Source organism: Antechinus flavipes, chromosome 4 (assembly GCF_016432865.1).
Source record: "Antechinus flavipes isolate AdamAnt ecotype Samford, QLD, Australia chromosome 4, AdamAnt_v2, whole genome shotgun sequence".
Classification (NCBI taxonomy): domain Eukaryota; kingdom Metazoa; phylum Chordata; class Mammalia; order Dasyuromorphia; family Dasyuridae; genus Antechinus; species Antechinus flavipes.
The window spans coordinates 55,298,677-55,312,743 of record NC_067401.1 but is presented as its reverse complement, the minus strand read 5'-3'; the positions used below and the strand labels follow the sequence as shown (position 1 = coordinate 55,312,743).

Below are 14,067 nucleotides of genomic sequence, written 5' to 3'. Positions count from 1 at the left end.
CAAGAAGTATTATTTGAATATTCCTTCTCCCCTTTTTAAGGAGGATATTATACGGTATCCTAAGAGTGGTAATGGACTGTAATAAAATTATAAAGAGTTGGGGGCAAGGAGTCTACTCATGTCTTTGTCATTAATCTTGGATAAAGCTCTTAATCCTTCTGAGTCTGCCTCCTTATCTGAACATGCTAGTTCCTTCCTATACTAAAATTCTTTGATTTCCCTGGGCTTGGGTGCCTGTGAACCCAGGTTAAATTCTTTCTTCTCAGCCAATGGCGAACAGAACCACTGGTTTAGAAACAGAGGACCTGAGGATATAGGGAGTCCGCAGACTCAAGAGGGAGGACTAGAATGGGAAGCAAAGCTGTCTCTGGATTTCTCCAGAGTCATGGTGAATTCTTTGTTATGTTTTTTAAGGGGAAAAGCAAAGCCAACAACAAACTCAGCTTTTCCTTTGCCAGCGTAACTTCACCTGTTCTTCCTTTGTACTCTGCTTGAATCCCATCGTGAGTTTATCACGGGAGGATTATCTAAATTTTTAGAATTTTTGTTGGTGTTCCTCCTCCCTTTCTGGTCAAGTGCCAGATCCTCCTCAAATAGTCCCCAGCAGAGTTTCTCTTGGCTCTGCATAGGTCACAATTGTCAGACACACTTGGTGAAGATTTTCCACTTTGCAGGAAGAAATGGGATTTAAGCTCCCTTCTCTTTGTTAAAGAAGCAAGACTAGAGAAGGTCTCTCCCAAGCACCCAGAACCTCATCCTGCCCCTTCTCCCTTTTGGCCCACGACGTAATATTTAAATTTCTATTTACGGCCCCCTGGAAGTGACATCTGGCTTCTGCTCCCACAGCCCTCCGCATTCCGTGATGGCGGACACAGAAAATAAAGAGATTGCCAGAATTACCTTTGTCTTTGAGACCGTGTGTTCCGTGAACTGCGAGCTTTATTTCATGGTGGTAGGTTGCATCCCTGGCCTGGGCAGGTACTTCCTGGGGCTGCATCCACTTATTCTGTTAATGAATCTACTTGTGGGGTGGAGGGGAAGGCCCCATACACGGGTGCCTTGGGGAGTCTCAGAAGGAGGCACCCTGCTGCTCTCAGGGTCTTCCCCAACTACTTGGGAGTCTCATTAGGGCATCATGCTCTGAGTCTTCATCCACTGCCAGGAGGAAGACAGAGCAGAAGACCAGGGCAGGCTTAGGAAGGCTTCAGACTCGGTACAAAAGTTCTTTCCCTGTTTTGGATTCAGGGAATGAACTCCAGGACCAACACCCCAGTGGAAACTTGGAAGGGACCAAAAGGCAAACAGTCCTACACGTATATCATTGAGAAGAACTCCAGCATGAGCTTCACCTGGGCCTTCCAGAGGACCACCTCCCATGAAACTGTGAGTCTTCCACTTCTCCCAGCTCTCACTCCCAGGCCCATCCTTGCTCAGGATAAGACAATTTGAACTCTCACAAGTGGCCTGGGAGGGTGGAGGATACTTGGAGCACTAGGTTTATTTAGAAGGACTTTAGGAGATTTTCTCTTAACTGATAACTGATTCGATTATCTGACATAAATGCCCCAGACCAGGCAGATAGAGATCGATCTTTTTCTAGCTCTTTCCTAGGTAAGTGGTTCTGTAGCCCTCCTAGAAAACCAGTTTCAGAATCTAACAACCTCTCTTGTCACAGAGATGATCTCTGTGTCTGTTCTAGATCTGGGCTAGTCTAGTGTTTAAATATTGGGAAATGCTTTATGTAAAAGTAGTGTAGTGAATGTTTGAGGAATACAATGATGAAAGAAATTCTCTGTATTTCTAGGCTTATTATTTAATACAACAATGTAATTTAATATAATATTATTCCCCAAGGACGCCAACTATGGATTCTTTCCTTGGGACTCAAATACTGATTCTTTTCTCTCTCTCTCCTTTCTGTCTCGGTTCCAGGGCCGGAAGTACACCAATGATGTGGCCAAACTCTACTCCATCAATGTCACCAATGCCATGGACGGGGTGGCCTCCTACTGCCGCCTCTGTGCCCTGGAGGCTTCCGATTCTGGCTCCTCCTGCACTTCCTGTCCCGCTGGCTACTACATTAATCGGGAATCTGGGGCCTGCCACTCCTGCCCTGCTAACACGTTCCTGAGAGCTCACCAGCCCTACGGGGTCCAGGCCTGTGTGCCCTGTGGCCCAGGGACCCAGAGTAACAAGGTGTCACACAGTCTACTCTCCCATTCACTTCCCCGTCAAGCTGACTGCTGCTTAATCTATTCAAAGAGATCCTAAGAAGCACCTGAGCTCAAATATATTTCCTGGGCATATACCTAGGATACTGGAGGTCCAGGACTTGTTAGCTGTATGAATGATATACTCTTGCTTTCCAGAGCCCAGTCTTCCCTCTTACCTTCAGGGAATCTTGTCCTGTCCTTTAGGGATAAATAAGAGAAATTAGAATCTATCTAAACCTAGAAGGTTATGAGGTTTATCATTATTATTATAATTTATTAGGTTTATTCAAGGGCCTAATAAGTAAACATGTATTTTTTTCATCTCTTTAAAAAGTGGGGGAGAAAGAGGGAGCCCTGGTGTCCCAAGTTTCCATTTCAGTCTAATTCCACATAATTTCATAACGATTTATCTAGTCCAATTTTGGGAATCAATTTTTTGATTTTGAGAGACAATTACCTTTACTATGTTCTAAGGCATGGAGGGGCTTTTTGCTATGCTATTATACAGCATGACCTCTAGGTTAAAATGAAATAATGTGTAGATGAAACTTTATGTAAAGTACTTTACAAACATTAACATGCTCTATAAATGTTAATTATTGTCATAATTGAGCCACACAGAGGAATGGCTTCCCTAAAATAGGAGCAAGGAATAAGATTAGGAAAAAAAGAGCCACTGTGGTTAGTTCTTTTACAGAAAGCTAAGAAATGAGATTGGGGAGGAGAGGTGAATTTAGAAATTTATATTGTTGATGAGGAAACCTGTAATTCACCTGACTGAATTCCTAAACCTCCTCCCTGCAGATTCATTCGCTGTGTTTCAACAATTGCACTTTCTCTGTCAGTAATGGAGCCAGAACCTTCAACTATGACTTCTCAGCCTTGGCAAATCCTATTTCTCTGTCTGGGGGACCAAGCTTTACTTCCAAAGGGCTCAAGTATTTCCACCACTTTATTCTCAGCCTCTGTGGAAACCAGGTAAAATGTGTGAGAAGCACACGTGTGGGAAGAGTATGTGGATGGGTAAGGGATGAAAAATTTGATGACCAGAGAAGAGGCAGGAGGAAATGTGGGGAAACAACTTTTCCATCCAGCACATTTTTTCTTGAATAATTAAAATCTTGAGATTATCATTTTTTAAACTATTTTTGAAAATGTAATTCAATAAACATTTAAGTTCTGATATGCAAAGCATTGAGCTAGATGCTGGAGAAGATATGAAAAATTAATATGAAATAATCCTTGCTCTCATGGAATTTAGGATTTAGTAGAAGGACATAATATGTAAGACATAATATTTTTATTATGCAAAATAGAATAAAATAAGTACATGAGAGAGGAATAGAAAATATGCTGTCTGGGAATCTAGAAAAGGAAAGATCATTTTAACAGAAGGGATTTTTTTTCTGGGGGAAGGGAAGGGAATAATAAGCATTTATATAGTACCTACTACATGCCAGGGACTGTACTAAATTTTTCTTTAAATATAAAATTTGGAACACAAGGTTTTGCAAGGGTGAATGTTGAAAACTATTTGAAGTATTTTGAGAAATAAAAAAAACTTATTTAAAAAGCAAGTAAACAGGGATTTCTTGCACAACTTTTCCCCAATTTTTCTCTCTTCTTGTAGAAAAAAAAAATTATTTTATACTCTTAAAGGGAATTTGGTTTTCCTTTTATTTTGTTTTCTTTGTTTTTTTTAACTGGCAATCTTTAAGTTTAAATTAAAAGTACTTTTATGATTGAAAAAATATTCTCTCATTTGATTCTCACAACTCTGTGAGGCAGATGCTATTATTATTCCCATTTTACAGTTGAAGAAGCTGAAGTAGACAGAGGATTAGTGATCTAGCTCAGATCACACATCTAGTAAGCATCTGAGGCTGAATTTGACTTCTAGCCCAGCACCCCATCCACTGTGCCACTTAATTGGGCACCCCATCCCATGAAGGTCTCCATGGAGGTTCCATGATGCCACCTGGAGGGCTGGAGGAGGAGAGCAAGCTCACAGATTATGTCTCCTTTAAAATTCTCTTTAGTCATTGGCTCTGCTGGCTCAGCAGATAATAAAGGGATTGCTTTGTCATCTCAAAGTGTGTTCTCTACAATGATGGACCACTTTTAGTGAAAATCACACTCTCTCTCTCTCTCTCTATATATATATATGTAATATATTATATATATATACAGAGAGAGAGAGAGATAAATAGACATATCTATCTCTATCCGTATCTCAAATGCTGGCTTTCTCTACTATAGGGTTAGGAAGAAGGGAGGGAGACAATTTGGGACTTGAAATGCAGAGAAATGAAACCAGGTCTCAGTGCTCCTATACTGTCACCTCAAACCATCTCACATGGAAAATAGTTCTTTACAAAAGTTTGAGGATGCCTGGTGTACAGTCTCAAAAGCCAGGGCAGATGGGATCTGGCCTTCATTTCCTCCCTACCTTGTAATTAAGAATGAAATGAGTAATTCCTTATTCTGGGCCACAGAAAAGCCGAAATCTTGGACCTTTACCAGTTTATCCCCTCTTCTCCTTTAATGGTTTTCCCTAACTGTTGATCCATTGCTTCCCCAGGGTAAAAAAATGGCTTCCTGCACAGACAATGTCACTGACATCCGGATCCCAGAGGGGGAATCAGGTTTCTCTAAATCCATCACATCCTATGCCTGCCAGGCGGTTATCATCCCCTCCGAGGTGACAGGCTATAAATCAGGGGTCTCCTCACAGCCTGTCAGCCTTGCTGATCGACTTATAGGTGAGTGACACAGTCAGCCAGGTCTCAAGTGGGTCTTGAAGGTGGGTCTCCAAGGGATCCTAAGCACATAGGAGTTTTGCTGTTGTTCAGTTGTGGAGCTGTGCCTGACTCTTTGTGACCCCATGGACCATAGCATGCTGGCCCATCCATCAACTCCACTAGCTCTCAAAGTCTATCCAAGTTTGTCATCTTTGTTTCCATGAGACTATCCATCTCCTCTGCCAACCCCTTTTTCTTTTACCTTCAATTTTCCCAGCTATAGGATGGGGTTTTTCTCCAGTAACTTCTTTCTTTTCATTCTGTAGCCAAAGTATTTAAGCTTCAGCTTTAGTATTTGACCTTCTATTGAATAGCCTAAATTAAATTTTAAAATTATTTTTCTTAAAACTTTTCATTTTCATAATACATACACAGATAATTTCAACATTCACCATTGCAAAACCTTGTGTTCCAAATTTTTTTCCCTTCCTTCCCCACATCTCCTCCCTTAGACAGCAAGAAATCAAATATGTTAAACATGAGCAACTGAATTAATTTCTTTAAGTACTAACCTATTTGATCTCCTGTCTGATGGATTCTCAAAAGTCCTCTTTAGCATGTCAGTTCAAAAGCATGTCCTGTCTCTCTTGGATAATCCTGTGATGTGAAACTATTATCTGTCCTTCTTGGGTAACCTTACACAATCATAGTCCATACCTTCAGTGAACTATGCAAGCCTCTCTGCCACAACAAGGTAATGATCTAAGGGGACAAGCACACAAGAGACAGTAAATACTTGAATGAATGAGTGAATGAGTAAATGAATGAAGAAAAAGAGTACATGCATCAATGGTCAGAGATTAAGACTGGGCAGTTGAACTTCTAGATTCCATTTCTAATTTAATTCCCAATTCACCATGTTTCTTTGGTCTTTTTTTTTTTTTTTTTTTTTTTTTGAGCTTTGCCCCATTCATTAGTTGTCTCCAAGAACATATAGATTCACAAAACCTCTGGTGAGATACAGGACTGAGAGGAATGTTTTTGTATTCCTACTGAGAATTAATTGAGAGACTTTGCTTTGGCAGGAGTGACAACTAATATGAACCTAGATGGAATCACCTCCCCGCTGGAACTTTTTCCCTCCGAAACTCTAAGGATGCCTGATGTGATCTTCTTTTACAGGTGAGAAACTATTCAGAGACCTGTAAAAAACTACTCTTGGGTAAAGTAAAGAGTTCTTTAGCATCCATCCATCCATCCATCCATCCATCCATCTCCCTTGGTTGGCCATTCAACAATATAAAATTACTATGACTTGGGAAGCATCTGTCCATAAAATACAGTTATGGTCCATTGACCAAAGCATCTTCTGGAATTTGGTATTATTCTTGAGTCTGTCCTGTCCTGAAAGCAAGGAGGAGAGCTTAGATAGTCTCTATGACTAAAAATTCACCAATTTTATAATCATCAACAATTATTTATTAAATGCCTGCCATGTGCAAGCACTGTGCTAGGCACTAAGGAATACAAGTACAAAGAATGAAACAATATATACTTATAGTGAGTCACATTCTTGTATTTTGTTCCCTTAATGAATTTATCTTTTAGGCACATTTTATTTTTATTTTTCAATATTTTATAAGATTTTTATTTCCAATTTTTTTCCTTCTCAAGATGGTAAGCAATCTAATATAGCTTATACACATACAATCATATTTAACATACTTCCATCCTAGTGATTTTAAAATATTTTTTTTCTTTTAAATTACTATCACCTCTGTGTCCACTACAGAACCTTGTAACAAATAAGTTCAGCTAAACAAAACCATGAACACATTGGTCATGTGTGAAAATGTATGCCCCATTCTGCCTCTGCCATCACCACTCCTTTGCTGCACCATCAAGCCTTCTGCTCTCCCTCCTAACTCCCAGTCTTTCTCCCTCTCCCACTTTCAGACATGAATAAACCAAGCCAATACCAGACATTTGTTTGATCTCTGTGTCACAAAGCCCAAACATCCTTGCTGCCAACAGAGGGTCTTAGGTTGACTCCTTAGAAGCACCAGTTGTTATCTGGGGTCTCCCTCAAGTGGTCTGGATTCCTTTTCAGGTCTAATGAGGTGACACAATCCTGCACTTCGGGGAGGTCAACCACTGTGCGAGTCAGATGCAATCCACTGAAGCCTGCCTCTGGAAGTCTCTCCTTGCCAGTGTAAGCATAATAGATGGGGAGCACTGAAACCCAGTTTATTATTTTCCTCAGCTGTTTATGTTTTCCATTATTTAGGAGATGGCTGAAGGGTCGAGAGGGAGAAGGCATCTTGAATCTCTTAATGGGTCTTTGGGGATGCAAAGAGCCCTGAACTCTCAACAGATTCAGGAGCCAATTAATCAAAAAAAAATATTTAAGTGCCTCTTATGTACCAAATAGTACTAGAAATTGAAGACAGAAAGATAGAAACAAAATCGTTCACACCTTCAAAGAACTTTCTACTTTCTATTTTTCTTCCTGTTCTATGCAGACTATCATGAGCTCCAGTCTCTGCATTCTATTTTTATATATATTTAGTTGGTTCTTTAAATCACTCTTGAGACAAACTAAGGATCTCAGCCATTGTAAAAGGCACAGAAAATGCCATCAGCAAAGGACATAAATGAGGCACATGGTGATTTGAAGGTTCACCCTTAATGACTAAAGCTTCTAAGCCAAAGCTTCTTAAACTGTGGGTTGCAACCCCATGTGAAGTCTCCTAATGGAATATGGGGATTGTAAAAAAAAAAATTGGCAACAGTCAAGGGTTTCTGAATGCAATGACCAAGAAGTAATTCAGAATCAAATGTATAATGTTTCTGGCAGTGTTTCTGGCAGTACTTTCCCATATTGTGGTATCATGCAATTTCATTGCAGCCTTAGTTCTAAACACTCAAAATGCATATTTTTGCACTGTGCATGCCCAAACAATGCCAGAAACACTTTGGCTCAGATTCAAGATGAAGTCACATAAAAATTCTTGGGATGAAAAGGGGTCATGAATGGGAAAAGTTTAAGAAGTCCTACTTTAAGCAATCAACTAAATAGAACATAAAAATGGTAGGGGGGCTCAGTGGCTGAGGAGGCTACATGAGAATATTGCTGATGGTAGAGATCTTGATGATTAGGGAGCTTAGGGGTACAATGGGCAATACAAACAAGAAAGGAGATACCATAAGATTGACAAGCCATTTGTTATATATGTTCTTTGTGTACAATGATGTTAAAATGGCATTAAGGATCAAAGACTATGCTAGCAATTGGGATGGGAATCAAAGTTTTGGGAGAAACATGGAAGATCTGAAAAAAAAAGGGCTAAGTCAGAGAATCTATGACAAGGAGGAACCCAGGCATTTTCTACTAGATGTACCCTCCTTATAAGAAATATTCTCCTTTCTCTGTCCTGCTAGGAAATGCTCAGATGGGACTTGTGATGGCTGTAACTTCCACTTCTTACTGGAGAGTGTAACAGCTTGCCCCCTCTGCTCCAGCTCTGACTACCATGCTATCATCAGTAGCTGTGTGGCTGGGATCCAGGTAAGCTCCCCTGGCTGAATAGTCACTAATCCTAGGAAACATAAAGGTTTGACGCTAAAATCCTCATTTCCCTCCCCAACAGAGAACCACTTATGTGTGGCGAGAGCCGAAGCTGTGTACAGGAGGTATTTCCCTGCCTGACCAGAGTGTTACCATCTGCAAGACTATGGATTTTTGGCTCAAAGTGGGCATCTCTGCAGGCACCTGTGCTGCTATTCTTCTCACTGTCATGACCTGTTACTTCTGGAAAAAGAACCAAAAGTACATGACTAGATATTTGGGTAGTGATTGGGATGGAGGATAATACAGGGGGATGGAACCAAGGGGCTGGGGCGGGAGGGAGCATCTCATATCCCAGGAGTCAAAGTTGCTGAATCCTTCCCTGCTAACCACTTACCCTATTCTTGGATGCCTCTTAAATGAGGGTGATGATATCAACCATCACCATGAGCAGTGCATTGAATTGCTAGAAAATCTTTATTTAAAAAATAAATGTGGGATGGGTTTATTTTTTCATTTTTCTGTTACCCTGAATATTTTTATTTCCATGGTACTTGGTTATAGGTGCTTTGAAATTCCACAAGTCAGCCAATGGTTTTTTTTTAAACCCAGCCTATTTTCCACCTTGCCCTCTCTAACTCACCTTCCCCTGCCATGAAAGGGCAATGACTGTCTACAGCTCAGCTTGCTTTTACAAAAACGCTGTCAATCTAAACGGTATGTTTGTTTTCCTGTCCTTCTCTTTCATAGACTGGAATACAAATATTCCAAGCTGGTGATGAATGCCACCCTTAAGGACTGTGACCTGCCCGCTGCTGACAGCTGCGCCATCATGGAGGGTGAGGATGTAGAAGATGATCTCATATTCACCAGCAAAAAGTCGCTCTTTGGGAAGATCAAGTCATTTACTTCTAAGGTAATAGAACTGGGAATATAGCCCATGGTACCAGAGAAGGGCATCATTCCTAGGAAGGACTGACTCTCTTGGGAAATTGAGTGGCCCAGAATTACTCAATTCTGTGACCTATGGTTCTGCATCCCCAAGGTCTCAATCTCTAAGGTCCTTTCTAGCCCTAAATAAATCTTTTTCTTGTAGGCAAACTACTCAGCAACTCTTTCTGAAAATGTAAACAAACCAACCCATATTAAAACCATATAATTATATTGTAGAGAGGGTTTGATTTTAATTAGGCTGGCTCTAGCCTCTTGGAAATAGTGCTTTATAAATGTGGAATCGTGTTATTAATGTTTCCCCAGACTAAAAGTTGGTCTTGATCCAAAGCAGGGGACAAGACACCTTGTTTGACCAGCAGGGGGTACTATCCCTCAAGGCATCCTGGCCAAGTCCCAGGCAGTGAGTTAGAGCTGACAGTCAATGTATGAGCTATTCAGAGTTGGGAGGGATAGGGTTTGTGTGGGTGAGAGGGTGAGCTTGATGCTTGTAAATGGGAACACTAGACACTACTTTATGGCTGGGCATGGGGCCAAACAGAAGGCATAGCCAGCATGAGCTGCTTCTGCAGTTCCACAAGTGCCCTAGTTCCTGCCCCCTGCCAAATGACTTAAAAACATGTGTGGTATGTGTGTAAATAATAATAATAACAGTAATGATAATGATAACTAACATTTATATAACACCTACTATGTGCCAGGCACTCTGCTAAGTGCATTGCTAATATTATCTCATTTTATCCTCATAACCACCCTGGGTACTTCATTCCCCCCATTTACAGTTGAGAAAACTGAGGCAAACATTTGGGAAAGAAGGGGGATTAGAGATGTGGAGGAGGAAAGGAAGGTCTGAACTTCTGAATTCTGTTCACTAGGTAGCTCTCTTCATTTTTTGTTTTTATTTTTGTTTATTTTCTGGTGGGAAAAATCATCCATCCATCCCAAGGAACTTGGCAATTAGGAAATGGAGTGGGGAAGCACATTATAAAAATTCAACATTATGACAGAGAGAGACTTAAATTCTAATTAGGCTGATGAGGCAGGAAGCTTTTATTTTTTTCTCTTAAAAACTTTTCTTTTTAGCTTTTATCACCGGCGTTTCTAATTTGTTTGATCAATAAGATGTCCCTAAAAAACAAAACAAAAAATCAAGAAGCTCAAATACTGACCAAAAAAGTCCTCATTTTTATGTAGCTATTGAAATCAGGAATTTTACCCTTCTATCTTTTCCATTTACCTATTTATAGTTTTCCTATTCCTTAGTCCTTCTTCAGTGACTCTCTCTTCCCCAACCCCAACTGCATGTCCTTGCTGGGTATCAAAGAAGGCCCAAGGATCCCAGCCATCCCCAATCATTGTCTCTCTTTCAGAGGACCCCAGATGGTTTTGATTCCGTGCCATTGAAGACATCCTCAGGAGACATGGATATGTGAGGGGCCCACATCTGCCGCCTCCTGCTTCTTCACCTAGGCAGATTGTTTTGTGAGCCCGTGGTGACTTGGCTGCCCAGCTCTCTCCCACACCTACAGCTGCAAGATTCTTTATGTGGCCTTATCATAAAATGTTTAAATTACAGATTTTTTATATACACACCCAAATTTCCCCACCCTGCCTACTCCCAAACCTGCCAGATACATCCACATTTGTCTGTACAATGCTCCTTTGCTCACATTCTGCTTGTCAAAATGATCCAGCCTCTCAAACTGTAGCTTTATCCACCATTGGTTCTCATTGATCCAAAATGAAAAAAAGGTCTTTCTTGCTAATTACAGAGCTGATGCCTGACTATCACAAGCTCTCCTTGCATTTCCTTACTTTCCCCTTGGGGAACTAGGTGCCAAGTCAGCTGGGTTCTCTTGAGCTCCTTTCCTTCTGATGATATTTTGAATTAAAAAGGCCAATTGAACCTGGAGTGGAGAGGACAAGTGTGGCAAGTATAAAAGGGAGCAATATTCTTAGGAAGCACAAAAGAAGCCAGGGGGCTTTGTTTTAAGGATTTTCTCCCCTTTACTAGGTGGTACTTTTCCCTTTCTTATCACAGAGATGTTCTCATTGGAGCCAAGCAAGAAAGTTAATAAAGAAATTCACTAAAGAATCTGGTCAAATATTTTCCCTACCCTGATATTTATAGTGAAGGATTCCATCTCCATAACTCCCTTCTCTCTGCCATCTTTCTCTGGCCCCCAAAGGGCACAGGCAAGCCACACTTTGTCCCTTTGTTTTATTCTATTACTCACTAAACCTGTAACAAGAGAGGCTGGAGAAACCAGAGCAAGAGTCAAAATTCCACCATTGACAATAACTCTCCCTTCACTCTACTGCTTGAGATGATGATGATTGTCCCTTGGCCAGTGGTCCAGTTGTCCACTTTTTCTGTTTGCACTATTTACCGGTCAGTTGATATTTAATTTGTTTGTACAGAATAGGTTATCATTGAAAAGTCATGTCTCTGTTCTTCATAATGACTGGGTTAGCTACAAATGACCTCAAAATTCTTTCATTAAAGCCTCCATGCTACGCTAGAGCACCTCAGTGACACTGATGGTAGGGGGGTAGGATTTAGCAATGGATAACACAAGCCCACTATTAGGGTTATTTCCTCCTTTAGGATCTGAGACTCTGCTGGGAAATTCTCCCAGGAAATACACACACTTTACTCAGTAGCTCTACCCTTACAATTGCTCCTACAACCTTAGGCCTCTTTATTTAGAGGGCTTGGTTTTTGCATCATCCAGACACTTTCTTTCCTCCTCCTGCCTCAAAGGACATGGAAAGCTCCCAGACCATTCTTAAAAACAGCCTCAAAGGGAATAATCACACTTCCTTTACCCTCCTTATTTCCACTTTGGGTAGCCAAATTCTGGCCTCCTCAGAACAAGCTTGAATTCCAGTGATTTGGTTAAAGCATTTTTCAAAGATTTCTCTTCCTCAGCATATAGGCAGGGGGTCTACATGGGACTCTAAAGCACCATCAGGGTCACTAGTAGCCATCTTCCCATTACTCCTTGAGTTTTTTAAAGAGATCTTGGACATATGCATTTGTGTTTTAGAAATATTTTCAATATGATTTCTAAGAAAGCCTGGTTTTGGTTTTGTTTTTTGTCAAGGAGAATAATATCTTATACAAGCTCTCTGAGGGAACTTTTAAAATCTCATTGGGATGCTCCAAGTCCTGGGACACAGGAATTAGTCATAAGTAATTCCTATGTTTAGCTGGGGGCACAAATAAAAATTATGATGTATATTCAAGGACCAGGAGATTTCTTATGCCAACCAAGATTTTTTTTTGACTTTTTTTTGGGCCAAACTGTACATTAAAAAAAAAAAGACTGACTATATTTATACAACAGAGACTTTGTAATACATTTTTCAGCTTTGTGAAACCAAAATTCTGTCAGAACGGGTTGGATTTCCTTTTTACACTGTTTTCCAAGAATTTGTAGTTTGTTAGGGGATGGGTAATGCATGTAATGTGTGTGAAATAAAAATGTACCTTTTGGATTTTTTTTCCTTGAACATGGGCTTGGGGAGTGCAAAAAAGAGCTAAACATTCATCTGTAGTTTTAAACAGGTTAGCTTGCTGTCTACATTGATCATTCAAGAAACACTTATTAAGTGACTTCTGTGTGTAAGTTACTGAAGGATAGTACATGAAAGATATAGAATACAATCTAATGGGAGAGTCAGAAACTATGCTAATAATTACAAAATGTACTTTGGGCCCTCTGCAAACAAATATGCAAAAAAACCCCAAAACTAAAAGCCATACCTAAGTGTAAGCTATACTTTGGTTCTGCTACTACTAAAGTCCAGGTCATGAGGTCTATCGAATGCCGCTTTTTACCAGACTAAACTAAAGGACACATGAAAGCAAAAACAGGAAATTAAAAAGGTCAATAGCAAGGAACCTCTTCCATCAACAAACACAGAAACACATTCTTGTTTGCCATCAGGGAGGAAGGTGACTTACTCTCCTAGTGCTGTGTCCAACTGGAACACCCCTAAAGCTTCCCCATTGAGCTGCTGATCTGATTTTCTGAATTCCTACTGCCATCTCCTGTTTCTCTTTTGAATTACAACTACTATATTGCCTTTTCCCTACAGGAGAGTGGAAGCAGATCTTTTAAGAAATGCTCTAGTTCAGTTCTTTTGTGAGTCTGACTGATGGTCATACCCAGCCAGCATTGGAGAAAGTCTCTCAGGACAATTCTATACCTCAAATTCACTTGTTCTCCTTCATCCCAGTAGAGTCCTTTAGACCTAACCTTTCAGCCCCCATCATGTTCCTAGCAACTGGCCTAAGTCATAGAATCATAGATTTAGACCTGGAAAGGAACTCAGAGGTCCTTTATTACAAACTTTTCCCACTTGTGACCCCTTTTCACCTGAGAAATTTTTATTCAATCCTGGGCATATAAGTATATAAAACAGGTAAACAAATTAAACATTTACTGATAATTTCACAATTCCCCCATTCACACAACACTGCCACAATAGGGCATTGTAACCCACAGTTTTTAAGAAGCTTTAGTCTAGTATATCCCTCTCCTCTTATGTTAAAAATAGGGAAACTGGAAAGTGATGGTGCCATAAT

The 14,067-nt window shown here is 40.4% G+C and overlaps 1 protein-coding gene across 1 annotated transcript in view; it reads left to right on the top strand.

The window, feature by feature from the left end:
• ELAPOR1 (endosome-lysosome associated apoptosis and autophagy regulator 1) overlaps nt 1–12,974 on the top strand; it is a 110,398-nt gene extending 97,424 nt beyond the window's left edge. Inside the window, exons 12-22 of the mRNA XM_051993162.1 lie at nt 847–952; nt 1,246–1,383; nt 1,933–2,196; nt 3,018–3,191; nt 4,795–4,975; nt 6,040–6,136; nt 7,065–7,166; nt 8,396–8,522; nt 8,605–8,783; nt 9,273–9,438; nt 10,844–12,974. Of these exons, the coding sequence (XP_051849122.1) occupies nt 847–952; nt 1,246–1,383; nt 1,933–2,196; nt 3,018–3,191; nt 4,795–4,975; nt 6,040–6,136; nt 7,065–7,166; nt 8,396–8,522; nt 8,605–8,783; nt 9,273–9,438; nt 10,844–10,906 (1,597 nt within the window). The 3' untranslated portion in view covers nt 10,907–12,974. The remainder of the gene's footprint in view (nt 1–846; nt 953–1,245; nt 1,384–1,932; nt 2,197–3,017; nt 3,192–4,794; nt 4,976–6,039; nt 6,137–7,064; nt 7,167–8,395; nt 8,523–8,604; nt 8,784–9,272; nt 9,439–10,843) is intronic.
• Nucleotides 12,975–14,067: the final 1,093 nt, after the last annotated feature.